Below are 26,375 nucleotides of genomic sequence, written 5' to 3' on the forward strand. Positions count from 1 at the left end.
TTATTCTAAATCTGCTATAGCACACTCCTTCCCTTCTCAGAGTTAAATAGTCGTCCACTTGTATACAATATTTCTAAATTTCCCCACTAGTAGTTTTTGATTGATTTCTTTCAGATCTGCTTCTTTAAAAAGAAATCAAATGTCACATTACAACCTGCAAATAATCTAGCTATCATAGATGATTTTATCTCCATATTATAAGCTTAAAACAGAGACATATATAATAGATCTATTATATGTCTCTGCTTAAAACAACAATAGTACAAAATTGTCCTCACTAAAATGGTTATATCTGTCTCTATCGTACGAAAGAGACTGTATATACTAGTCATATTTATCGCACATATCAGACAATTAGTCCTGAGGCCCCAAATATGGAGCGCCGTTTCCGTCTTCGCGCCACCGGCTCCGGATTGGACTAGGATTACCACCTGCAATTTAAATTTTGAATTTTGATCGGACTCGGATTTTATTATTCAACTTCCTGTTTTTTTTTCTCTGGAGAAAACTTTATAATTTTTATTTTATCAAAGAAAAAGAGCAGTAGCCTAAGCGTATGTTAAGATTTAAAGTGAGTAAATTGTTGTTACATTCTACCAAAGATATGGTTACTGCGGGATGTGTTGGAAGTGTATAATTGCGTATACTTATAAGTATTTGAGTAAAATTTTACTTCAGCCACCTGGTAATTGCATTACAGTTTCAAAGGGATGCTTTGTTTTCTGGCAGTCTAAATTTAGGGGAAAATGATATTGTATATAGATAAGATAATGCACTATGTACCTTAACTTATAATAATTTATCCTCTATATATTCACTAATTGTATTGGTTGTATGAGAAAAACTAGCAGCAGAAATATTAGTTCTCTGGTCATGCTGGTTGATTAAAGGAAATCAATGGATGTTATATTTTATGTGGGGGAATGCATATAATACATGAAAAAGTACCCAAAGCGAGTGACAAAGGGGTGGCACTGTAAATCAATGCTTAGATCTCTGGTTTGTCTGTCTGAATTTTTTCAACCAGAGAGCTACAGTTTTTAGCTCACCTCAACGAAGTTGGGGGAGCTTATGTAATACCCTCGGCGTCGGCGTCCCAGGTTAAGGTTTTTGGAGCAGTTTTCTTTTCAAGTACTTCTATGGCCTATATTAGTCAGAGATGCATGGAGGATGCTTCTAGTGTGTTTCATTGTACCAGTCAAGGTTTCAGATGCTGCAATTTCAGCTAAAGAATGACCAGGTTAATGTTTTTGGAGCATGTTAAAGTTTTTGGAGCAGGTTAAAGTTTTTGGAGCAGGTCTCATTTCCAAGTAACTATAAGCCCTATATTGATCAAACTTGCATGGGTGATGCATCTAAGGATGCACACTACTGGACTTGCTTTGGATGCTGGATCTGACCTATATTTTCCAGATGAGTGACCAGGTTAAGGTTTTTGGAGTAGATCTCATTTCCAAGTAACTAAAAGCCCTATATTGACCAAACTTGCATGGATGATACATATAAGGATGTACACTACTGGACTTGCTTCGGATGCTGGATCTGACCTACATTTTCCGGATGAGTAACCAGATTAAAGTTTTTGGAGCAGATCTCATTTCCAAGTAACTATAAGCCCTATATTGACTAAACTTGCATGGATGATACATCTAAGGATGCACACTACTGGACTTGCTTCAGATGCTGGATCTGACCTATATTTTATGGATGAGTGACCAGGTTAAAGTTTTTGGAGCAAATGTCATTTCCAAGTAACTATAAGCCCTATATTGACCAAACTTGCATGGATGATACATATAAGGATGTACACTACTGGACTTGCTTCGGATGCTGGATCTGACCTACATTTTCCGGATGAGTAACCAGATTAAAGTTTTTGGAGCAGATCTCATTTCCAAGTAACTATAAGGCCTATCTGAACCAAACTTGCATGGATGATGCATCAAGGGACGAACAATCTCAAAACTTGCTTCGAATGCTGGATTTGACTTACATTTTCTGAATGAGTGACTAGTTTTAAGTTTTCAGATAAGTCTATTCCCAAGTAACTGCAAGCCCTATCAGACCAAAATTGCATATATGTTGCATCTAGGGATATACACTCCTAGATTATTAGTTTAGTGTGGGACTTTGCCTTACTTAAAGACAACATTTGTTGAGGTGAGCTCTGTAATCTCTGATTACCTATGTTTATTTTAAAAGGGCAGCTGATACAGGTCAAGACATATCCTTTTGATGGCTGGAGATTGTTTAAATGTTGGTCCAAAAGGGGGGGGGGGGTGCAGAAAAAATCATGAAAAAAATATAAATCACTATATCAATAAATTATCCAATCAAGAAAATTCAGGTTTAATGTGCTACACAATAAAGATAAGGATCGATCCTGTAGTGCCAAGGTCACGGCACAGGGGTCAGGCAAAGAAAAAGTATGTGCGAAAGACTTCTTCATTTCTCTCTCTCTCTCTCTTTTTCTTTTAGGGTGCAACTTTTATCTTCTTCCTTTTCCTTTCTAATTTTCTATTGAGTTTTCCCTTTCTTCTGATGCCTAGATAGTGTACCTGCCTATTAAGCAGAACCTATACTAACCAAAGTTTGAAGGGTATGGGAATCCGGAAATTTGCTTTCATGAAACCCTTTTGCCTGTTGCATATCTGAGGATCTATAAAATTAGACAGAATAAAGACACAGCTTTGTTATTTGAACAACTGATTAGAACACAACTTCCTCCTATGATGCATTCCAAATATGAAATCCTCCCCTGGGGCCCAGCACAGGGGGTCAGAATCTCTATTTTTGGCCATTACGCATTTTTATGCATACTGGTACATGTATTATTATTATGGCCCTGGAAAGGATATATATTTGACATTGTTATCAGTTAAAATGCTCTGAATATATAGATAGTTTTCGTATGATGTATTTTCCCTTCGAATTATTCTCCTTGGCCACCATTTTGGAGGTCAAACTAATGAATTTTTTTCTCTTTGAGCAACCAGTGTTAAACATGTATGGCAGAAGATTAAGGAAAAAATCTTTAAAATACAAAAATTATGAATTAAAGGAAGCTTTTGTAAACATATATTCCTAAGAAAAACTGTGTTATCTTCACCTCATTGCCTAGTATGACAAGTTTAAATTGGTTAAATAATTAAGAAATCTGGGCTTGTTGACCTCCAATGTGGCGACCAACAGAAAATAGCTCTTGCTAAAATCATGTCTATCAAAAACTATCTATTATTTCTGAAAAGATGCAACTACTGTCTTCCTTTGAATTTCTTGCAAGAACTAAATTTGGTCACCTGTATGTTTTATCTGCCATTATTAATGTTCTAAAGAAATTGTGGAAGCCATCAGGCATTTTCCTGACTTATTTTTTGGATGTGCTTACCTGGCCCCCCTTTTAACTAAAAATCAGTCATATTTCCTTGATTTTTATCTATATGTATTTTAATTTCTCTATCAGGTTTCAAGTAAAAAATGCTATAAAAAATCCTAATCTAAACATTTGATGCATCAAAATTCTCAAATCTATGGACCCTTGACACACTTTGAAAAAAAGATAACTCGTGGCTTTGTGGATTCAGGGAATTAGAAAGCAAGAATTAGCTTAACTAATTTGCAGATTTCAGATTGAATTTCCTATGGTCTTACATATTAGTGTAAAGAGCTAGTTGAGCTCACTATCATATGGTAAGAAGTCGTCAGCTTTTGAATTTGTTTTAATTTATAGGAGCTTATTGATGTCTATTTACCACAATGGAAGAAAGCAATCCCCCTGGAAAAGATCAAAATAATGACACAGAAAAGGCAGAGGAGAAAGCTAAAAATCAAGTAACGTCACAAAAGAATCAATCTGCAAATGCCACCTCTAGAAATCCTCAACCGTCTTCCCTAGGTGCATCAGCTATATCCACAGAAGGAGAAAATGGTCAGCACTATGGCAGTGCATTACCTTCAAAACATCCTGATTCTCGTGCACATAACCTCACCACTGTAAGTTCCCCTACAGTTCCTTTATCCACCAATTCACTGTGCTCTAGTCCTACATGTATGCCACTTGCTTTGGCTGCTGGATCTCTTTCATCAGGTGCTAACAGTCTAACAGACTTTGAAAAACAGGTAAAAATATCAACAATATAATGTACAATATCATCTTGATATGATTTGGTTATCAGGGTTCTCACTAGGATTTTGCTAACTTGAGTCCCAGGACTCAAGGTTTCTGAGAAGGTTGCGTCCCAGCTAAATTTGATGCGTCTCAGAAAAATTATGTTGAGTCCCAACTAAATTATTGCAGTATCCTTCCATCCAAACATCAATAAAAATCTTTATCATTTTATCAGTTTGTTTACGCAGTATTAACATATTCAAGTATATAAACTGGTAATGCATTCAAGCTATATTCTAAAATACACGCGTAATCAATTGCCATAAAAATAACTTGGTGTTTATAAAGCTAAAAAATCAAGTACCCAGAAGTTGACTGTATACAATCACAGGTGTCATGTGCAATGAGGCGTAACTAATCCTGTCGGTCGTCTGCACTGGGTGAAATTCACGAGGTAATCAAGCCGCATTGTGTATACAAGCAGTAATTATGGTTTCTACATGTAGATAACACTCAAGATTCAAAAGTGTTTTTTAAAAAAAGCTGCAGTGTGTTTACAGCTGTCGGAGTTTGGCATGCGACACTATTATGACTATGGACTAATAAACATGAAATATCTTATGATCAATCCCTGTTTTAAAAAAAAAACAGAAGTAAGTATAAGAAAAGTTGTTTCTTGGATAAACTTTATGATAGTTACAGGAAGGTTTCGATTAAATATTTCTTTGACAAATCCTAACATCTAAATTCCCCGTTTTCGAAATCACCCGAATTTTCTCGCTAACGAGGACGCGTCCGATCACGAGTCCGCGGACGCATCGTTTTTAAGAACCTTGCGTCCCAAGTAATTTTGCTGCGTCTAGGACGCAGATTCTTGCGTTAATGAGAACCCTGGATGTTTTGATTTCTTTTATAATCTGATGCTAGTTGTGTCTTTCTGTCTGAATTTAAACTAATAAGAACTATACCAATCTAAATTAATTTTGAATTTGATAACTGAGATATCTAAGTATTTTCATAGTACATGTATCTCCTTTTCTATTGTTATACATAAAGCACTAGGTAAATAAATGAATGGCTAAGTATCTGGAATGTTTTGCAAAATGAAAATCTCTGTTGCATTGTAATCTAGATATTATGTTGATTTTTCAAATAAAATCAAATTGACTTTGAGAGTTTTCAAATGTCAGAGTTGAATCTTTGTTTATTGTAGGTGATTAATGCAACCAGTGGATCTATAGGACATGGTAATGCCCCTTACAACTGGCAGTCCACAAAGACCTCCGTCAAAGAGCGTTTACACTACCTATATAACACAGAGATAATGTGTGACATCCACTTCCTTGTCGGAACCTTGCCCAATCAACAAAAGATTCCAGCTCACAAATTCATTCTGTCTGTTGGGAGTGCTGTGTTTGATGCCCAATTTAATGGACCAATGGCCACTTCAGATGAAGTTATTGAAATCCCTGATGTTGAACCTGCAGCATTCTTGGCTCTACTCAAGTTTCTGTATTCTGATGAGGTCACAATTTGCTCTGATACTGTGATGACAACTTTATATACTGCTAAGAAGTATGCAGTTCCTGCATTGGAGAAAGCATGTGTGGATTTCCTGAAGCGCAATTTGAGTAGTGATAATGCTTTTATGTTGCTGACTCAGGCACGACTCTTTGATGAACCTCAGTTAGCAGCTCTCTGTTTGGAGACCATTGATAAAAACACTTCTGAAGCCATCATGGCTGACGGTTTTACGGACATTGACAATGATACTCTCTGCGTAGTTTTAGAAAGAGATACACTCGGCATCAGGGAATGCAAACTGTTTGCAGCAGTTTGCAGATGGGCAGAGGCTGAGTGCACTAGAAGAAATTTGGCTCAAACCTGTGAAAATCAGCGAAATGTTCTAGGAAGGTCTTTGCGTCTTATCCGCTTTCCACTGATGAATGTGGAAGAGTTTGCTCAGGGAGCAGCTCAGAGTGGCTTACTGGAAGACAGAGAGGTGGTCCAGCTTTTTCTCTACTTCACTGTCAATCCCAAACCTCAGATCAGCTTCCTGGATGTACCCCGGTGTTGTCTTACTGGAAAGGAACAAGTGGTGTCTCGCTTTTGTCAAATAGAAAGTCGCTGGGGATACAGTGGCACAAGTGACAGAATTAGGTGAGTAGTTTATGGTGGCACTTTTGACAGAATTAGGTGAGTAGTTTTATAGTGGCACTATTGACAGAATTAGGTGAGTAGTTTGCAGTGGCACTATTGACAGAATTAGGTCAGTATTTATAGTGGCACTTTTGACAGAATTAGGTGAGTAGTTTATGGTCGCACTATTGACAGAATTAGGTGAGTAGTTTGCAGTGGCACTAGTGATAGAATTAGGTGAGTAACTTACAGTGGCACTGTTGACAAAATTAGGCGAGAAATTTTATTGTAAAGATGTGATTTGATGGTTTCTAATTTTAAGCATTATTGTATGCAGCTTAAATTTTGCCATTGATTAAATAAATGCATTTTTTACTGGTCAATTTCTTTTTACACTCTTACGACCTTTTGTGTAGTTTTCTAATGCCTCTGTGGATTATTTTTAATTAATATAATATTAATTTCACTACAGCATTATTCCAAAGATTTTTCTCTGTGAGAAGATCAATAAAGAAAACTGCAGTTAAATGAGAAATTAGTTTTAAAAGCATGAATCAATCACTATACATGTATATGCAGCCATAGTCGTACTTTTGTTCTCATGAGCATTCAATGCATGTATTTATTTTGAAATGTATATTATTGTAGATTCATGGTAAACAGAAGGATCTTTGTGGTTGGGTTTGGTTTGTATGGGAGTATACATGGACCAACAGAATACCAAGTCAACTTACAGGTCTGTCTGATCAATTCCACTACTTAAGTCAACTTACAGGTCTGTCTGATCAATACTACTACTTAAGTCAACTTACAGGTCTGTCTGATCAATTCCCTACTTAAGTCAAATCTCAGGTCTGTCTGGTCAGTACTACTACTTAAGTCAATTAACTTACAGGTCTGTCTGATCAATTCTACTACTTAAGTCAACTTACAGGTCTATCTGATCAATTCTACTACTTAAGTCAACTTACAGGTCTGGCTGATCAATTCCCTACTTAAGTCAACTCTCAGGTCTGTCTGGTCAGTACTACAACTTAAGTCAATTAACTTACAGGTTTGTCTGATCAATTCCCTACTTAAGTCAACTTACAGGTCTGTCTGATCAATTCTACTACTTAAGTCAACTTACAGGTCTGTCTGATCAATTCTTGTCATTTTACACATCTGTCTGATTGATTCTTCTTGTATGATGGCCACCAACTCTTTATTGTCAAGAAGATGGAAAATGATTCATGTATTTAGATTTCCTGATTGAGGAATTTTTATGCTTGAATATGTGTTGCCTGTAATTAAAAATACTTTAGTTTTTAGGGATTTTCTTGTAATTATTAATTTGGGTTATATGCTTAACAGGTGATTCAGTCTGATTCTCTGAAAGTAATGGGTCAGAATGACACAACCTTCCTTTGTGATGGGACAAACAACACTTTTAGAGTGATGTTTAAAGAACCAGTTGAAATTTTGCCAAACATCAGCTACACAGCCTGTGCTACGCTCAAGGTAAATATGTTAGGTATTACAGATACAATGTAGCAGCCAGAAAAAAGCAGAAGGATTCTAATAAAGGATACCAAATACAGTGGAAAATTATTACAATATTCATTTTATCTTGATAAAATATCATTATAGAGAGTCAAATGTAATAAAAGTTCCCATTAAAAACAACACTGGAAATTGTACATGTGTACATTGTATTTCCATAGATGGGGATGTGTGTGTTTTTCATTCTGTTTCCTTCTTAAAACACTTTGATACATTATTTTATTAAGAACTTATCTTACATGTGTATATTATATTTCTTTTTGCTATTACATGTAATACTGGAACATGGAATGAATGCAAAACATCTGGGTTACTTTTTAGGGTCCAGATTCTTACTATGGTGCTAAGGGACTGAGGAAAGTTACTCATGAATCTGTTTCAAGTGGAAAAGTAACATTTCAGTTTACTTATGCCTCTGGCAACAACAATGGAACCTCAGTGGAGGATGGACAAATCCCAGAAATAATCTTTTATACATAGACAAGCCCTCTCCACACTTGAAGTCACACAGCTGTAAAGGTCTCCTTTTACACAGATTTAAACAGCTGTATATATTCATCTTTGACGTGAAATCACACAACTGTGGTACCCCTTTATACAAAAAGATTTATGCAGCTGTGAAAGTCATCTCCTACCCATAGAGTTAATATAGAGGTAAAAAGCCATCTACACACAGAGTCAGAATAACTTTCAACTTACCAAATCTACAACAGATTCAAGACAACAGCCCTAGTATATACACATGGGACACAGACCTGAACAGTCTTCTTACAAGGAGAGGCAACACACTAGTGCACAGCTCTGACTACCAGGTGGAAGTTTTGCACAATTCAAGGGCTACTAAATATCTTTGTATGACAGGGATGAAGTTCAATATATACTCTAACAGTTTAATTTCAAACCTCAGAAGTGATAATTCAAATATCATGGATATGGAGAAGGGATTTAACATCTCAAATTCTTTTTCTTTATGCATTTTAACTTCAATATCTCGAGCCCTTGGATATTGAAGATTTTTTTCTTGGTTCCACTGAGTTTGATATAACAAGGTTTGACTGTATATATAGACATGTGATAAGAAAAAGTCTGTAAAACAGTTTCTTTTTTCTGTGCATTTGCTTTCAAGCATTGTGATACAATATTGATTTGTAACTACATGTATTTATCTGTATCTAAGATATTTTTATTTACTGTATTTTCTGAGTGTGGTTTCTTGGTACATGTATATGTTAAATAATATTTATACTAAGAATGTGAAGAGGTTTGGAAATGTGGCTTGTTTAGTTATACCACAGGTCAGTTACATGTATATGCATGTATTTGCTATTAAATTTAAGCTTTCTAAATGATATTTAAGAAACTAATATTTGATTTAATTTGAAGATATTATGGAGTGAAAAATGCATGTAACTTAATATGGTCTAAATGTAGGCAAGTATTAAACAAGTATTAGATGTGACCATAACTGTTCTTGTACTTGACTTTGCTGTCCATTGTTTAAGTGAATTTGATAATGATATGGTATGAAAAAAAATGTTAAAATTTGATTTCATATAATAAGGCACATTTACAATATATATAGCATTTTCCCCATATTGAAAGAGTTTGGTTTTTGTGTAAGTCAGTTCCCTTTGTCCTGATGATTAGCTTTGCCAATGTGCATAATCATAATGTATGTTTGTCTTTTATTTATTTTGATAAATGTTATAAATGTTATAAATGTTGATGCTTCGATGAAAAAAAAAACCTGTTCTTTTAAATTATCAAGAACTTGTATACCTTGATATTTATGTACAAACAGTTTTCTGTATCAATTTGAATGTAATCTTACATGTACACAATGTGTGTTGAATAGCTATTTATTAAAAATTTTCAGTGATGACACCCATTTGATTTCTCGATGTATGTTTGCAAATGAAGTTTAGGGGGGTATATTGGAATCAGCATGTCCATCTGTCTGTAGATATGATTTTGTCCATACTTGTTCTTGGAGACTACTGCATTTGTCTGAAAATTTGTACACTCATTATTCACCCTATTAAGATGTGAACCTGGTATTTTCTTCATGGTTGGATAATTTTTCTTCATGGTACAGGTTTTAAAAAAATTTTATTGACTTAGTGATTTTCGGTTCATGTAGATTTGAGACATAGAATCAAAAAACTCTCAGTAGGTATGTCTGTAGAAAAATGTGAATTGCAGCTTAAAACCAGGTCAATAATAATTAAAAAAAAAAAATAAACAAGTATTAAAAAAAATTTATGGTAGACAGTCCGTACAAATCTAAGAGTTACGCAGTAACCTTGTTAGAAAAATGTTGCATCAAGATTACACACTAATTTGATATTGTATGAAATGATATTTTTATTTTATTTTTTTTTTATATCTCAACAAAAAAAATGCAGAGTGTAATGCCTCACAAAGATGACAGATAGTTGCAATTGCAATACAATTTTCACTGTCAGTGTTAAAACAAATTTTGAACACCTCTTATGTCCATAAATACTTTTAGTGACTTGGTACCTTTTCTGAAAAACCCAGAGGGGGTGGGGGGTACCTGTAATTGTCCATTTTGGACAGTTTAAGATTGACTTATCATCTGATAACTCATGTAACTGTTGAATAGTGAACTATTCAACAGCTAGCAGTTGAATAGATACATAACTATTCCACAGGCTGTTCCCCATTCATTCTTGAAGCAACTACACAAGCAATTTACATGAAAAAAGTGCAATTGAAATGTTATTAGAAAACATTTTACAAATTCATTTTCATTGATTTTGAAGAAAATTTTGAATTTGTGAGCTTTTAGTGATCAAGAGATACACATAGTTTTCATACACCTTTTAATTCCTTGATTTTTATCCCTTTCTATCAAAGCTCATAAAAGGAATAAACTTGCATTAGACAGCCTTGAAACACTGTTAAGATGTGTGTGCTCCGGTAGGTTGTCAGCGTATCCTTGTTGCTGCTATAGCTCTCAATATGATGTTTGTAAATCCTCACAGGTCTCCTTTATAAATTATACATTTACATGAATTTTAAACATCTGATTTAGTTCATAAAATCCACATACATCAATCTGTTTCCAAATAATTTTTTTAAGGCACAGTACATGTATCTTCACCAGAACTATTTATTTATTCTTTTTGTTTGCATTTATCCATTTTCAAAATAACTTGCTTGTGTCCATGAATAAAAATTATTATTCCAATGCTTGTAACCTGGTAATATATATTTAGGGACCCTTTGGAACTTTAATTGTGAAACCACTGAACTATGAAATAGATGAAAACTGTGGTAATCACATGACTGTGTTCAGTGGATTTACTTTGTTGTAATACAAGTTGAATAAATGAATGGTTTCATTCTTACTGGGGCTCTATTAGAGGAATATTTTTGAAGTATGTAGCATAAATAAGAAGATGGTGTTGAATCATGTCCATAAGAGCTCAAGAGTTTAAAAAATGTTAAAGAAATAGGAACATAAATAAATTGGTTTTAGGATTAATTCTTATTTGCTTCTGAAAGTTGTAGATCTCAGATTGGTCTTCCATATTGAGATAAAATGATAATCATTAAGATACGCTGTTGGTTTGTAAGTGATGGAGTAACTGGTTACAAGTACATTATCTACCAGTTGTTGGAAATCTGAACGCTCTTGTTTGATATTAAACAAGAAAGAAGCATATAAATTTCATTTGTCATGACTGATTATTGTAATAACTTCATGAAGAATATATAAGGCCATGATCTTTAAAAAAATTGTTTGCTTGCCCTTTCCTGACTCGGGATAAAAAATGTGGATAGGTATAGGGGGATTTTTTTATATTCAAAAACACTTGCGAATGTATAAAGTTAAATAGTTATTAAAAGGCGAGAAAACTTTTGAATGAATGAATAAATGTTTCCTGGAGGTTAAAAAAAGTTTTGAGTTGGGATGTTTTTAGTGAGTCAGTTGGGAGAGAGCAAACAAACGATTTTTTAAGATGGCCTAATGTAACCCAAAGTGCTGTCATAATTAGATTTTACATATATGAAAATTGTCAACCATTTGGAGATTTGTTAATTAAACTAATTTTTAATTTATAGTCTAGCCAAAATAAGTGACTAATCATTATGTGTCACTTAATTTATTTATTATAAACTGTATTTATTTCATTCAATATTCACATGTTGTCGTATAAAAAAAGAAAAGAAATAAAGCTTATGTTAAAGAACGCTGTGTTATTATTTCATGTATCTTCAGGGACAGCTGTGCTACCTATGCTAAATTCTCTCTCTCTCTCTCTCTCTCGTCATGATGCATAAATATAATTTCTACTTGGGCAAGTAATAATATGCTTTTGAGGATGATTTACTAATATTCGTAGCGTAGTTTTGGTGAAGTTGTAAAATGTGAAAAGGTAAAGATCTGACAGGATTCTGAAAGTAAAGTTATTGGATTCTTTTCCTATTAAATTTCATTGTGATTTGCTTTCATTGAAATAAGCTGACATGCTTTGTACCATCGTCGCAAATCTCAACCAAAATCTCCCATTCTTTGTAGTATTTCTATTTTTGTATTTTCTATTTTTAACTTATATGGTCGGGATCGTTCGACAGCTACAAACCTTAAAAGTTATAAGAAAATCATAACCTTCGCGTTTAAGAAAAATATATTTATAGCTTTTTTTCATACCATCATCAACTTATCAAGTGGATAATTATCAGAGACATTTGTACATTCTTGAAATTGATTGATTGGTTTTTTTTTGTTGTTCCTTCTGAAATCGAGATCGAGATTTCAAATATTCATTATTTGATAGTGTGGATTGACTGGAGGTATAATATATATTATACCTCCTCTTGACTGACTGTCTGTCTTACGAAACACTTCCATGTTCAAAGGAAAATGGAAATTGAACAATGAATATTCTTTTTAAAAAAAACATTTGCCTGTTTTAACTATATTGATCAATTCTTAAACCAAAACATCGATGAAATGTAAATAAGGTAAGCCATACGAAATATAGAAGATTTGATATTTCTGTTTGACCTTTAAGTTTAACATTACATGTAAATTGTAAACATATCACTGCACCGGGTGACGCAAGTGATGTGCATTTTTTACACGGGGAAACAAGAAAACAAGTTTTTCTTTTATTAGATCAATTTATTTTCTGTTGTTTCGATATCTATGTAGTACATGTATAGGGATATACCACTTCTTGATTTGCTTTTAATGCCCCACCCCCATCTCTTTCATGTAATATTGTTATATTATGTATATATCCCAGAAGTAACCATAAGTAAACTTTACAGTGTATGATGGAGGTTCAGATGCTAAGAAAATTCGTTGTCTTGGGACGAATCCATACCATATTTGCTTTTTATCGCACTGGAGCAGATGGATTAGATCTCGCTGGAAATGTGTATTATAGAAATAGGCCAGCACCGTTTGTCAAAGTTGTACCGAAAAAGATGTATAGATTGATAAAAAACAAAACCAAAAAACATGTAATGAAAAGTTTGCTAAAAGTAGTTTCTGTGATCAGCAACAAGTGATAAGATTTTGGGAGAGTTTAAAATATCTTGGTGATTAGAATTTTCTTGATTTTTTTTTTAAGATGGACCATGGGGTTAGAATGGGGCTAAAACCAGGAATCTAATTTTACATAATGCATATTTACAGGAAAAAAAAATCTCCAGAACAGCAAGGTCATGATAATAAGTCATATTGATATTGTAGGATCCCCATGGGCCATGCATATGGTGCTTGGATTGACCATTCGAGTTTGGTTAAGTCATGAACCCTTGGAGCTAAGGTGGGGCTTCAATATGGGGTCAAATTTTTTTCTTGTGAATTAATAGGGAAAAAAACTTCTTAAGATCAGATTGTAAAACAAGAGGCCCAGGGGCCACATCGCTCACCTGAGCACTATGGCTAGGAAAAAGCAGAAATCAGTACAGTTTTGAAAGGTTGAAAAGTTTAAATATAAAAGTGGTTGGGGGAGGGGGGGGGCATGAATTAAACAAATTTGAATCTAAATTACCTGAGGATGCTTCTATTTAAATATGACCAATCATGGCTTTGCTGTTCTTGAGTAGAAGATTTTTAAAGATTTTTCCTATATATTCCTATGTAAAACTTTGATCACCCATTGTGGCCCCACCCGACCCCCAGGGGTCATGATTTGAACAAACTTGAATCTACACTATCTAAGAATGCTTCCATATAAATATGACCGATCTTGGCTTTGATGTTCTTAAGAAAAAGTTTTTTTTAAAGATTTTTCCTATATATTCCTATGTAAAACTTTGATCGCCCATTGTGGCCCCACCTGACCACCGGGGGTCATGATTTGAACAAATTTGAATCTACACTACCTGAGGATGCTACCATGTAAATATGACCAATCATGGCTTTGCTGTTCTTGAGAAGAAGATTTTTAAAGATTTTTCCTATATATTCTTATGTAAAACTTTGATTGCCCATTGTGGCCCCACCCGACACCCAGGGGTCATGATTTGAACAAACTTGAATCTACACTACCTGAGGATGCTTCCATGTAAATATGACCAATCATGGTTTTGCTGTTCTTGAGAAGAAGATTTTTAAAGATTTTTCCTATATATTCCTATGTAAAACTTTGATTGCCCATTGTGGCCCCACCCGACACCCAGGGGTCATGATTTGAACAAACTTGAATCTACACTACCTGAGGATGCTTCCATGTAAATATGACCAATCATGGTTTTGCTGTTCTTGAGAAGAAGATTTTTAAAGATTTTTCCTATATATTCCTATGTAAAACTTTGATCGCCCATTGTGGCCCCACCCAACCCCCGGGGGTCATGATTTGAACAAACTTGAATCTACACTATCTGAGGATGTTTACGTGTAAATTTGACCAATCATGGCTTTGCTGTTCTTGAGAAGAAGATTTTTAAAGATTTTTCCTATATATTCCTATGTAAAACTTTGATCGCCCATTGTGGCCCCACTCGACCCCCGGGGGTCATGATTTGAACAAACTTGAATCTACACTACCTGAGGATGCTTCCACGTAAGTTTTATATTTTTTCAAGCACAGTGGTTCTTGAGAAGAAGATTATTTAATGATGCCATTAATTTTTCACGAATTCATAATTATCTCCCCTTGGAAGAAGGCATGGCCCTTCATTTGAAGAAACTTGAATTCATTTTACCCAAGGATACTTTGTGGCAAGTTTGGTTGAAATTGGCCCAGTGGTTCTTGAGAAGAAGTCAAAAATGTTTACAGACGGACTATAGACAAAATGTGATCAGAAAAGCTCACTTGAGCCTTCCGCTCAGGTGAGCTAAAAAGGAAGGGCCAGGATGTCAGGTGAATTTGGTGGCCAGTGGGCCTTTTGTTTTTCATAGTATAATTAGTAAATTACTTTCATTTTTTGAATATTAGAATGTTCAGCAACTTCTTCTATAAACATGGACTTTTTTGTGCCAGTCGACCATGGGAGGTCATTCTTACCACGCTCACCCTCTCAGCTTGTTTGGCTTCAGTAGGAATTATCACAACACCTGACAAGGTGTGTGGCTGGAACTATGAATGTGAAAAACATCAGGTAAATCTATTATTCAATAATTCAAATTTATGTAAAAGAATCCAACATTTCAGAAACAATAGCATATTTATATATAGTCAATAAATATATTTATTTATAGTATGGTATATATATAAAAATAGTCTTTGTATTTTTAACAGGACAAGGAGAACAGCAAAAATGATCACATTTTCCTGCCCATCATCAAACTATCAGCTGTCCTTTACACTTATCTACAATTCAGAAATCTTCGCAGATTTGGAACCAGATATCTTTTGGGTATTTACTGAGCTATAAAATATACTGAACTTGGTACTTATGTCTGAGTTAAAGTCCACTAAAGAAAATCAACGATTTTTAAACTAAAACCATATTATTGTTTTTGTTTGTTTGGGTTTTTTTTTTTTTGGGGGGGGGGGTGGCATTATTTGGTCTTCCCAATAGAAATAAAACTAGTAAAAGGAAATATTTTTGCTTGAGACATAAAGAAAGATTTATTACATAATATTTATTTTGGTATATTGCAGGCATATCTGGGATATTTACTGTGTCTTCCAGTCTCGTGTTCAGTATTGCTATCATTAAAATGTTTGGCAATGATCTCTCAGGATTGACGTAAGTAATTTTTTATTTTGTACATTTATAGGTTCTTATGGGTAATACTTTCTCTAGAGAATATACGAACTAAATCAAAGGGGTTTCCCCCCATCTTTTATTCCTACAAGAGGTTGCTTACACAATACTGCATTGTATTTAGGGAAGCCTTGCCATTCTTCCTTCTACTTATTGACCTCTCTAAGGCATGTGCCTTGGCCCGCTTTGCACTGAATTCTAAAAGCCAGGAGGAAGTTCAGGAGAACATTGCCCATGGAATGTCTATACATGGCCCAGTCATGACGCTAGATGCTATTTGTGAGATTCTAGTCATTGGAGTGGGCACCTTGTCAGGTAAACAAGTTACTCTATGAACTCTCATTCTTTCAACATTGTATATTTTCTTAAAGATGACTTCAGAAGTAATATTTTTTAGAAAAAAAGTACAGTGTATTTCTTGACAGTCTACATATTTTAGAAATTTCATATAATGTATTATTTATTAATGATGAGCACCTTGTGTAAATAATATTTTTTATCTTGTTTTCTTCTCCAGATGTCACCCATTTAGAGATGATGTGTTTCTATGGTTGTTTGGCTGTCCTGGCTAATTACCTGGCTTTTATCACGTTGTATCCTGCATGTTTGGCTTTATTCCTAGAGGTAAGTTCTTCAGTCAGTCTCATAAATCTTTGTTGGAACCATTATATTATGTACATTTACACGTATGTATTGGCTAGTATCCTGGGAAAGTTTTCATGAAGATCGTACATCCTGTGCGTAAGAGGATTTTTTTTTTAAAAACAATAGGTAGCAAGAAAGAGAGGTAGAGGCAAAGGATTAAAGCATCTACAGCAGTTGGCTCAGATTTTACATGAAGAAGAGAAAGATGTGAGACCAAACCCTGTCACCCAGAATGTCAAAATCATTATGGTTAGCATTACTTTATAAATGTATGCAGCTTCTGATTTCAGGAATGATATTTTCATAATTTTTTAGGAATGTATCTGTAAATATCTGGATGAATTTACTTTTTATTTTTGTCTTTATTAATTGACAATGGAAGTAAGTTTAAACATAGATTTATTTTGACAGATTCATAGTTCTGTGAAAACAGCAAGAATAAAACTGCTGCGAAAATAAGGCAGTATACAGTATTGTTAATGCATGTGATATAAGCTCGTGAAATATGTGAAGATAATGCGTTTGTATCCCTGTAGTGACTGAGTATTTTTTTCCCCCTTTTTTAGTCTGCTGGCCTGCTGATGGTCCACTTCCACAGCCGTTTTATGGCAAATAAGAAAACCATGGATATGATTGGAAAAGATATGGCCAGCACCCAGTATAGAGAACCAGATGTTTCACTGTGGTCTTTCTACATTCAGAGGTATAGTATCTCTGTACATAAAAATATTCTTTGATTGTGAGAGTTTGGGGAGGACTATTTGATTGGTGGAGGGATGGAGGGGGGCTGGCAGAATTCGGAAATAATTAATTTGTCCCTGAAACTGTAGAAAATCAATAATTTGTCTTCCTCTTGGAAGAAAATAAGTGATCTGTCTTTACAGGTGTCAGAAATGATCAGATCCCCTTAAGATTTTTATATTCATTTCAATGAAAATCTCAAGAGCAGGTCAACTGGAAAACAGTAATTGTAACTTGTTATAACACATTTACATCATGTACACCACTTAAGTACTTGTTTGATATAAGGTTACACTTTCCTTAGCTACTTAGGTTCATTCATGTGCTCATTTATAATGGACTTTCTTTTTTATGCAGATTGTTTACAGTAAAGGCAGATTCTACTTTCACTTTGGCTTTGGCCATTTTCCTGATTGTGAAGTATGCATTTTATGATGACAACTCAATGGAATATGAACTTCTTATGTCTTCCACAAATAGAGAAAACCCTGAAACAACAACAAATGTATCCACACCAAAAGATTTAGATCAGCTATGCAGTGGTATGTTAAGTAGATTGTGCATTACATATCAATTTTATTCAAGTTTTCCTTTTTTCTCATTTTGCATTATTTTATGAAGCATTTGAAATTAGTTTCCAAGAGATTTAATACATTCAGTATGATCAGAATAAATATTCTGCAAAATTCCCTTCCATGAATATTTTACTGGAGACCGTATTTACTAAGAATTTACTAGTATTCTGTGTGTACTTCTGAAAATGTGTTTTGCCTACATTTATTATGTGGAGAATATTATAGACTCCACGACAGAGAAGGAGAAGCAAGTTGATTTTATACTTGGAGAGGATTCATCAGACTCAGAATCAGAGAAGACTGTGACACATGTAGAAACACAGACAGACATTGATAAATTGTTATACTCACCACTGCAAAGAATTCCCTCCATAAGGCCTCCAAGATCTTTGGAGGAGTGTTTGCAAATTCTAAACTCAGAGGTACTGTTACATGTCAATTATTTTAAGGATTACGAGATTTAATTGCTAGGTGTAAATAAAAAAATGTAGTGCGTATAGCACAAATACCTACATCTATATTGTGATTTTAGGTTTTGCAGATGTTTATTTACTTTTTTTTTGATATATAGGAAGGTGCAAAGTCTTTAACAGATGAAGAGATATCAAATCTAGTCAAAAGTAAACACATTCCTTCTTATAAATTAGAAACAATGATTGGAGATGAGTGCAGAGGTGTTCATATTAGGTAGGACTTCAGTATATCATTCAGAATGTGGCAGTAAATATCGGTAATATGAAACCTGTCCTGAACTGTAAGTTCTGCTGGCAATTATGTCATTTTTTATACTTTCTCATTTTTTTCCTCAGGAGAAAGATGTTGACTGAGGAATTGTCATCTACAGATGCATTGGATGGACTGCCTTATGAAAATTATGATGGCTATGACTTGGTATGTATATGTATTACTGTATATTTATATGCCCCACTTGAAAAGTTTAGGGTATATAGTGATGAGGATTTCCGTCCATCTGGAACTTTCATTGTTGAGAAGATGAAAGCATATTTTGTGCATGTTTTATGCATTGCAAATTTCTTGTACAAGCATTTAAAAACAATAGAACGATAATAAAACTACCGATTATTAATCAAAATGGTAAGGTCAAGAAAGTTGTAAAGAGTTTTTTTTTTCCCCTGTACAACAGGTAACTGGAGCTTGTTGTGAGAATGTTCTAGGTTACATGCCAGTCCCAGTAGGTAAAGCTGGTCCCCTATTACTGGACGGTCAGAAGTTTTACATTCCAATGGCTACCACAGAGGGTTGTCTGGTGGCCAGCACCAACAGGGGATGTAGGGCACTCGAGGTAAAATCAGTAGTATACAAAAGCTGTTCGTTTCCAACTCTAAAATCTGGAACTGTCAAAAAGTAATCCATTATTCAATTCATCATTGATACCAATGACAAAAGATCAAAAAATGATTAATTGATTATTCTATAGAATTATAAATAGCACAGAAATTTCTATCTAAAAATGAGAACAATTGCTGTAAATGTAGTTTTGCAAGATGAATGAAGATCTTGACATTTAATGGTCACATTGTGCATCGAAAAGTAAAAACAAAATATTTTTGCATGCACTAATTTAATGAGTACCAGTACACACAGATTTTATTGTATAAATTTATGAACACCAAGGATTGGTAACTTGAAATTTTGACAGAAGTTATAAAACATTGCTCTTATGTAAAACCAAATATTTTGGGCATCATTTAATGCTTTATTTTGGAGTCCAAGCAGTTTCCAATGTATTGCAATATATAAAAATAATTGTTAAAGTTAGAGTGGTAATATCATGCATCTGCTATATTTTGTCCTTTTTCAAAATATCTAAGTTACTGGCTCTGTAGGTCATATTTTTAATTTTGTGACCTGATCCAATGATTAATTAAGTTAGGCTGGCTAAGTTTGTAAATTAAGTTTCAATTGAATGAAAGGCAAACCTAACAAAATAATTTAAGACGAATTGGGGTACATGTATACAATTAAAAGAAGATTTATTCTGTTAAAGCTAGAGACTAGTGTATATTTTAATTTAGAAATTTTCCTGTATATTTATATTGATGGAGATAAAATTACATTGATGATTTTAGAAGAGCAAAGGAGTTCGTAGTGTAGTGATAGGAGATGGCATGACAAGAGCTCCAGTTGTACGAATGCCTAATGCCATAGAGGCCAGGTTTGTTGTACAAAATTTTGCAATTTGTTCATTTAAACATACTACATAGTACATGAATAAATGCATGTTGAACTATTTTCTTCTTTTACAGCAAATTGAAAGAATGGATGGAAGACAACTTCTGTGCATTAAAAACAATATTTGATGAGACAAGTCGGTAAGAAACAAAAAGATTTTCAATTCAAATTTGATGTATTTAACCTTCCAAAAATAAACAACCCATCTTTTGATTGTTGCAAAACTAATAAATGTAACTTAACATATGTATTTTTTAGGTTTGCTCGGCTAAACAAGTTGCACATTGCACAAGCTGGTCGACTACTATATGTGCGTTTTATTGCTAGTACTGGAGATGCCATGGGAATGAACATGCTATCAAAGGTAACAGGAAAGAAAAAATAATGAAAAATAAATGAACACTGTAATTTTCCTATTTTACAAATATTTTAGAGTATGATTTTTTTTCTATACATTTGCTAAGTTATTCTTTGTGGGTTTTTTTTGCCAGGGATCTGAGAAAGTTATCCATCATGTGAATGAATTATTCCCTGAGATGGAACTTCTCAGTCTGAGTGGAAATTACTGCACAGACAAAAAACCTGCAGCTGTAAACTGGTAGGATTTCAATGTTTTATGTTTTATGTAACTTTAGAGTTGAATATATGAATACAGTATTTTTACCATTTACCGGTAATATTGGGAAGTTATCTTCTTACAATAAGTTTTGGCAGGTAGTGTTGCAACAGTTTGTGTATTTATCTGATAATAAACAATGTACTAGGTGCATTTTACTTCTGTCTTGATTTGCTGATAGGATATATACATTGTACATTTTAATAAATGTTCAGATTATTGTAAAGTTCATAAAGGTTTTAACTTGGACTTAAATTCCCACACAGACATAATTCATGAAGATCATGCATGGACTTTATCATTCAAATACCCTAATGGTAATTTAGAAAGCTTTGTAAGATTCATTTTCTCCATTTATCCTGAAATGTTTGAAAAAAAATTTAATGTTTTTCAAAGTAAAAATGAGCTGTAATGCCTTAACTCTTTGAGTCTTTATATAAACATGTATAAAGGAAGTTTGTTTATGTAAATGTGACGTAGTTGTATGACATTGTCCTGTTCATCAGCAGAAGTTTATGAAAACTTGAACTTTCTGATGATTTAAAAAGGAATATTTATGTAAAAACATCAATAATGTAAATATCAAGAATTCAAATTATAATGTAAAGACCACATTTTTTGTAGGATTGAAGGGAGGGGCAAATCTGTTGTGTGTGAAGCTGTCATTCCAAGTAACGTTGTAAAGAACATTCTCAAAACTAGTGTTACTGCTATGGTAGATCTAAATGTAAACAAGAATCTGATTGGTTCAGCCATGGCAGGAAGTCTAGGAGGATTCAATGCTCATGCTGCAAATGTTGTGTCAGCAATATTTATAGCCACTGGACAGGTACAGATTTTAAACTGGATGTGACTAAATATGCTCTTGTGTGGATGTATATTTGTAATTTGTATTTTTATCATATTTTTTTTATTTAAATCAAATGCAATTTGTGCATTTCATTTCTCAACGTTATGATTATGTTATATCTGTGTTAATTAGGAAAAACTATCATGATCATAATCAGTAAAAAACAAGATGTGTTTGTGAGACACTGCTGCCCCCACATGGCAACTCAAGTTTTAAAGTTTTTCAAATGTAGGTCAAACTCCAAGGTCAAAGTCATGAGGTAAAAAATGTTGGTACCCAAAGAAAGGTCTGGTCATATGGAATACACGTGAAATATAAAAGCCCTAACACCAACTGTTCAAAAGTTATGGCTAAGATTAAAGTTTAATAAAATTTTGAAAAAGAAGGTCAAACTCCAAGGTCAAGAGGTCAAATATGTTGGAATCCAAAGAAGTTCTTGTCACACGTAGCACTAACTGTTCAAAAGTTATGAGAAAGGTTAATGTTTTTGCGGACAAACAGGTCTTGATGAATGTGTACTTTGAAACTTTAACTCCTTGATTGATGTGTTGGAAATATTGTCTGACTGATTGAACAATGTTTTACAGGATCCTGCCCAGTGTGTTGCCAGCAGTAACTGTATAACCCTAATGGAGGCCACAGGACCTACCAAGGAGGATCTGTACATCAGCTGTACCATGCCTTGTATAGAGGTTGGGACAGTGGGGGGAGGCACTGTCTTGCCAGCACAACAGGCCTGTCTAAAGGTAAGCTTTTCTGAAGAATTACATGTCTACTTTAAGTCTCTGAAGAATTTGACCTCTTAATGTTTGCTCAGGGTGTTTACTATTCACTATTTGTTTGCTCACTAATCGCATTTTTGTTTTTCAGTTTGGTTAGTGTTAATTAAAAGCATTTTAGCATTATTATGTAATTACCTGAGCAGTAATTAACCAATGGAAATTGTATGAAAACCAATGAAAATCTACGGGGACAAGCAAATTTTTAAAAATAAAAATTTATATACTAAGTGGTGGATAGATGTAAATAATGATAAGAAATAGAAAAATGATTGAATCCAAATTATATTTTACCAGATGATTTTTTTAATTGATTTTTTTGTTGATTAAAAGCAAGGGAAATAACGCTTCAGGATAGGATAAGTTCAGAAGTAGGGCAGGTTCCAATCTTACATTCTGATACTAAAACATGAATAATATGTCTTAATAAACTGAGTATTCAGCCTATACATATCTTTTATGCATTCAATTCATTGACTCTGAGGCTATTATGGGCTGGATACCTTAAATGAAAGAAAGTTAAATTATAAGGAATATTGTTTAAGGAATGGTGTATTGGTGTTTCACACAGACACAAACATGGTTTTATGATATTTTTTTTCGTTTGATACAGTGACTTGAATGAGTCCATATTTTAGCAGCAATTTATCTTTATTATGAATTATGTTGACCTTTTAGATGCTTGGAATACAAGGACCAAATGCTGAGAATCCAGGAGCCAATGCCAAACAGTTAGCTAGGGTTGTTTGTGGGGCTGTGTTAGCTGGTGAGCTATCTCTTATGGGAGCTCTGGCAGCAGGGCATTTAGTTAGGAGTCATCTAAAGTACAACAGGTACCTTATTAATTCTACATGTCTTAGTTTATAACATCATGGAAGTTTATTGGTTTAACATCTTGGATAAGTCATAGGACTGGCACTTATAACAAATGCCTGTGGTGCCATGCACATGCGAATCATTGACTATACCCCTAAAAATATGCCAGTCCATTGAAGGTCAACTCCCAGTGTAAGTTTTTACCCATTTTCAGTAGGATGGATTTGACAATGAAATTAAAGTGCTTTGTCCAAGGTCACAAAACAATGTCAGGTACCCACGACAGACTCTGAACCAGTGACCTTATGGTTACTGTTGAAAATCCTTCAGTTGATTGAAGCTTGAGGTCAGACAGCAAAGGATTTTGATAATTGTTAACAACAATAGTTCAATTGTTTTTGTTTTTTTTTAAACCATGACTGCATATTTCACATACACAGAGAAAGACACCTGCAAATTTGATGTCACTCCCTTAAAGGTCATGGTCAAAATATGAAGATTAATTATATGTTTGCCAACATTTTTATTTGGAAAAAATATCTCAAGGTCTTTGCAGACAAATGCTTTTATAATAATGACGTAGCTTAGTGATGTTAGAGAAATCACAGACTTTTGGGTTAATCAGTTTAGGTCAAAAGGTCAAGATTGCAGATTGATATTTCTATCACCTCCATTATGTGAGAGATAAATTGGGTTCTTGTTTACCGGTAAGTAATGAATTCATATTCACAACACAGATGAGTATGATTAAAAGGGGAAAGAAAAACTTTGAACATATATTGCACTGTAAAGTGCATTAATACGGCCAGGGCTCACATTAATATTTGTCTGATTGTCAATGTCCAGTTCATTTTGAGATAGGACAATTCAGTCTACATAAACACTTGTCTAAATGGACAAGTAAACTTTTTTTTACCATTATGGAGGAGTGTGAATAAATTCCCACAGAATTCATTAACAAGATATATTGTAAATATACATTTAATGTATTAGTAGTGTACTTGGTACAAAGATTGTTTATGGCCAAAGTTTGAACGGTCACTTTAACAAAAATGCAGCGGCAGGTATCAATTTGTAAGCTTGCTTACAGTTCCTCTAGTATATACTTTCTTTAATGATTAATAATTCTTCTTTTCACAGGTCAAGTGTGTACCTTGCATCTAACAGGTCCAGTGTAGATTGTTCTCAGTCCCAATCACAATTTTTACCTTCACAGCAGGAGAGTTCCACTACCACTTTACATCCATCATCAGCTAGCCTCAGGAAGTGTAAAAACAGCTGATAATGGCTCCTTTGTAGGTTTTTTTTTCCAATGGTTGTGTGCCAAAGGTCTTTTAAAATTGAAAGTGGACTGCCTGCCAAGTTTGCTTATGAGGTTAAAACATAATGTTCACCTATGCTGATATAAATGCTTGACAATCACAAGATAATGTCATTATAAGTTGTTGTGGCTGTATAAGCTTAACTTAATGAATATTCTCATTGATGTTTATGAGAAATATACCTGTATGTAAGTCATCATTTATGATGGAATTCCCAGCTAATATAGTGTGTAAAGGTGCTGATAGTTTTTGTTGCAAAATTAAACTGTCATTTTGATTTCTTTCTTTTTATGAATAATTATTTATACAAAAAAGCTAGCAATCATTTTTATGTTTGTTGGAATTTTGAGCATTCAGAAGCATTATCTTTGGTATTTGTTTTTTAGTATTTATTATCATGTCATTTATTTTACATGTATAGCAAAAATACAGCAAAAACTTACAATGTCTGTTTGAATACTGATATGTGAATAAAAACAAAATATGAATACCTTCCTTGATTATTATATCATCACTGGGGGATCTATCATTGATATTTCTCCAGCTTTCAGACCTGCCAAGTTAAATATTAAATTGAATCATGGTTGTTTAAAGGGAGGAGGATAGGAATCTAAAGTTTGATTTTATGCCTATTGTACAGGGAAAAATCATGCTCTATAATGTTACTATTGTGTTATACTGTAGTTGACAAGTGAAAAGAATGATAGTCATCCTACTTGTATTATTATCTTTCAGAATAATACGGTCAATCTTATTGGTCTAGAGCAATATATGTCAGATGCTGGGAGACAATTTGTGATGTTTCATGTGCAGGGTGACCAATGTGTTGTCTTCTCCTTCAGATGACAAGAAATAGCTTACGTGAACATGCAGGGAGACAACTGTGTTGTCTCACTTTAGATGAAGATATGCCGTAAGCAAAATAACTTGTGTATGTAACTGATATGTATATGTGGGATCGGTGAACAATAAATTCTAATGGTGATGTCAAAGTTGTATGACATATTTTGAAAGTATGGAATCATAGCAGTGGATAGGAGAACACGAGGTTTGTCCGATATTTCTAACAAGTCCATAATAAACATTTATTGACTGGGTTCATATGCAACATGCATTTTGTCCGACTCAATTTTATCACTGTTGAACACCAATGATTGCAAATAAGATTTAGCTGATCCCGCCCTCAGTGTAACATAAGCAGTCCAGTATCTCACTCTGGTCAAACATCAATTTTTTTGGACTGCTTAGTAAAATATTAGAAATGTTACACATTTTTAGGATATAATGTAGGAAACAATTTTTAAAGGTAAAACAAATGTATTTGTTATATTCAGTAAAGAATAGTCTCCATATTCTCTACATAACGAAACAGTCAATATAATTAATATTAGCTTCTCCAAAAGATATTGACAATCACTTAATTTTTACCACTGATTGGCAAAGAGAGTTTTCTCAAAATATCTGATTAATAGATTGATTTATTGTGAAGTAATGATATAACCATTGTGACTTCCATAAAAACATAACATCACAATAAAATAAGCAGGAAACACAATTATGGCAACTTGAAGATTTGCTAGCACTACAATCAATGTGCAGAATAATGCACTGGATACAAATGAGCTGCTGAATTTAGATGAATGAATTCAAAATACTATTTTATTGACTTGTTTTGTTTTTCATATAATAAAACAATTATTGACTGTGTTTTGGGTCAATATTGATATTGGTTATCCCCCAAGAGACGCAAATATTGCCCTCTGCTCCACATTGGGCAATATTTCATCCATTGGGGGCTAATATAATCAATGTTGCCCTCAACCCCAGTCAATGTTTGTGTAGTAGTTATA

General features: G+C 33.9%; 2 protein-coding genes across 2 annotated transcripts; both read left to right on the top strand.

Annotated features, from left to right (window-relative positions):
- The first annotated feature begins 516 nt into the window (after positions 1 to 516).
- On the top strand, positions 517 to 9,677 carry LOC133182207 (BTB/POZ domain-containing protein 1-like). Its single transcript, XM_061316962.1, has 6 exons — positions 517 to 571; positions 3,731 to 4,119; positions 5,322 to 6,268; positions 6,896 to 6,983; positions 7,601 to 7,747; positions 8,111 to 9,677. The coding sequence occupies exons 2-6, from the start codon at positions 3,757 to 3,759 to the stop codon at positions 8,267 to 8,269; spliced, it is 1,704 nt and encodes a 567-aa protein (XP_061172946.1). The 5' UTR covers positions 517 to 571; positions 3,731 to 3,756; the 3' UTR covers positions 8,270 to 9,677.
- A 3,008-nt stretch (positions 9,678 to 12,685) lies between these two features.
- On the top strand, positions 12,686 to 24,926 carry LOC133182210 (3-hydroxy-3-methylglutaryl-coenzyme A reductase-like). Its single transcript, XM_061316964.1, has 21 exons — positions 12,686 to 12,784; positions 15,214 to 15,376; positions 15,517 to 15,634; positions 15,883 to 15,970; positions 16,113 to 16,303; positions 16,506 to 16,612; positions 16,760 to 16,882; positions 17,200 to 17,336; positions 17,732 to 17,916; positions 18,175 to 18,371; positions 18,521 to 18,636; positions 18,759 to 18,840; positions 19,094 to 19,252; positions 20,040 to 20,125; positions 20,217 to 20,282; positions 20,401 to 20,506; positions 20,634 to 20,740; positions 21,383 to 21,587; positions 22,196 to 22,354; positions 23,066 to 23,220; positions 24,344 to 24,926. Exons 2-21 carry the CDS (start codon positions 15,215 to 15,217, stop codon positions 24,483 to 24,485), a joined length of 2,691 nt encoding a protein of 896 aa, XP_061172948.1. The 5' UTR covers positions 12,686 to 12,784; position 15,214; the 3' UTR covers positions 24,486 to 24,926.
- Positions 24,927 to 26,375: the final 1,449 nt, after the last annotated feature.

Source organism: Saccostrea echinata, unplaced genomic scaffold, assembly GCF_033153115.1.
Source record: "Saccostrea echinata isolate AGI-Se365-2 ecotype Australia unplaced genomic scaffold, CSIRO_AGI_Sech_v1 ptg000009l, whole genome shotgun sequence".
Classification (NCBI taxonomy): Eukaryota; Metazoa; Mollusca; class Bivalvia; order Ostreida; family Ostreidae; genus Saccostrea; species Saccostrea echinata.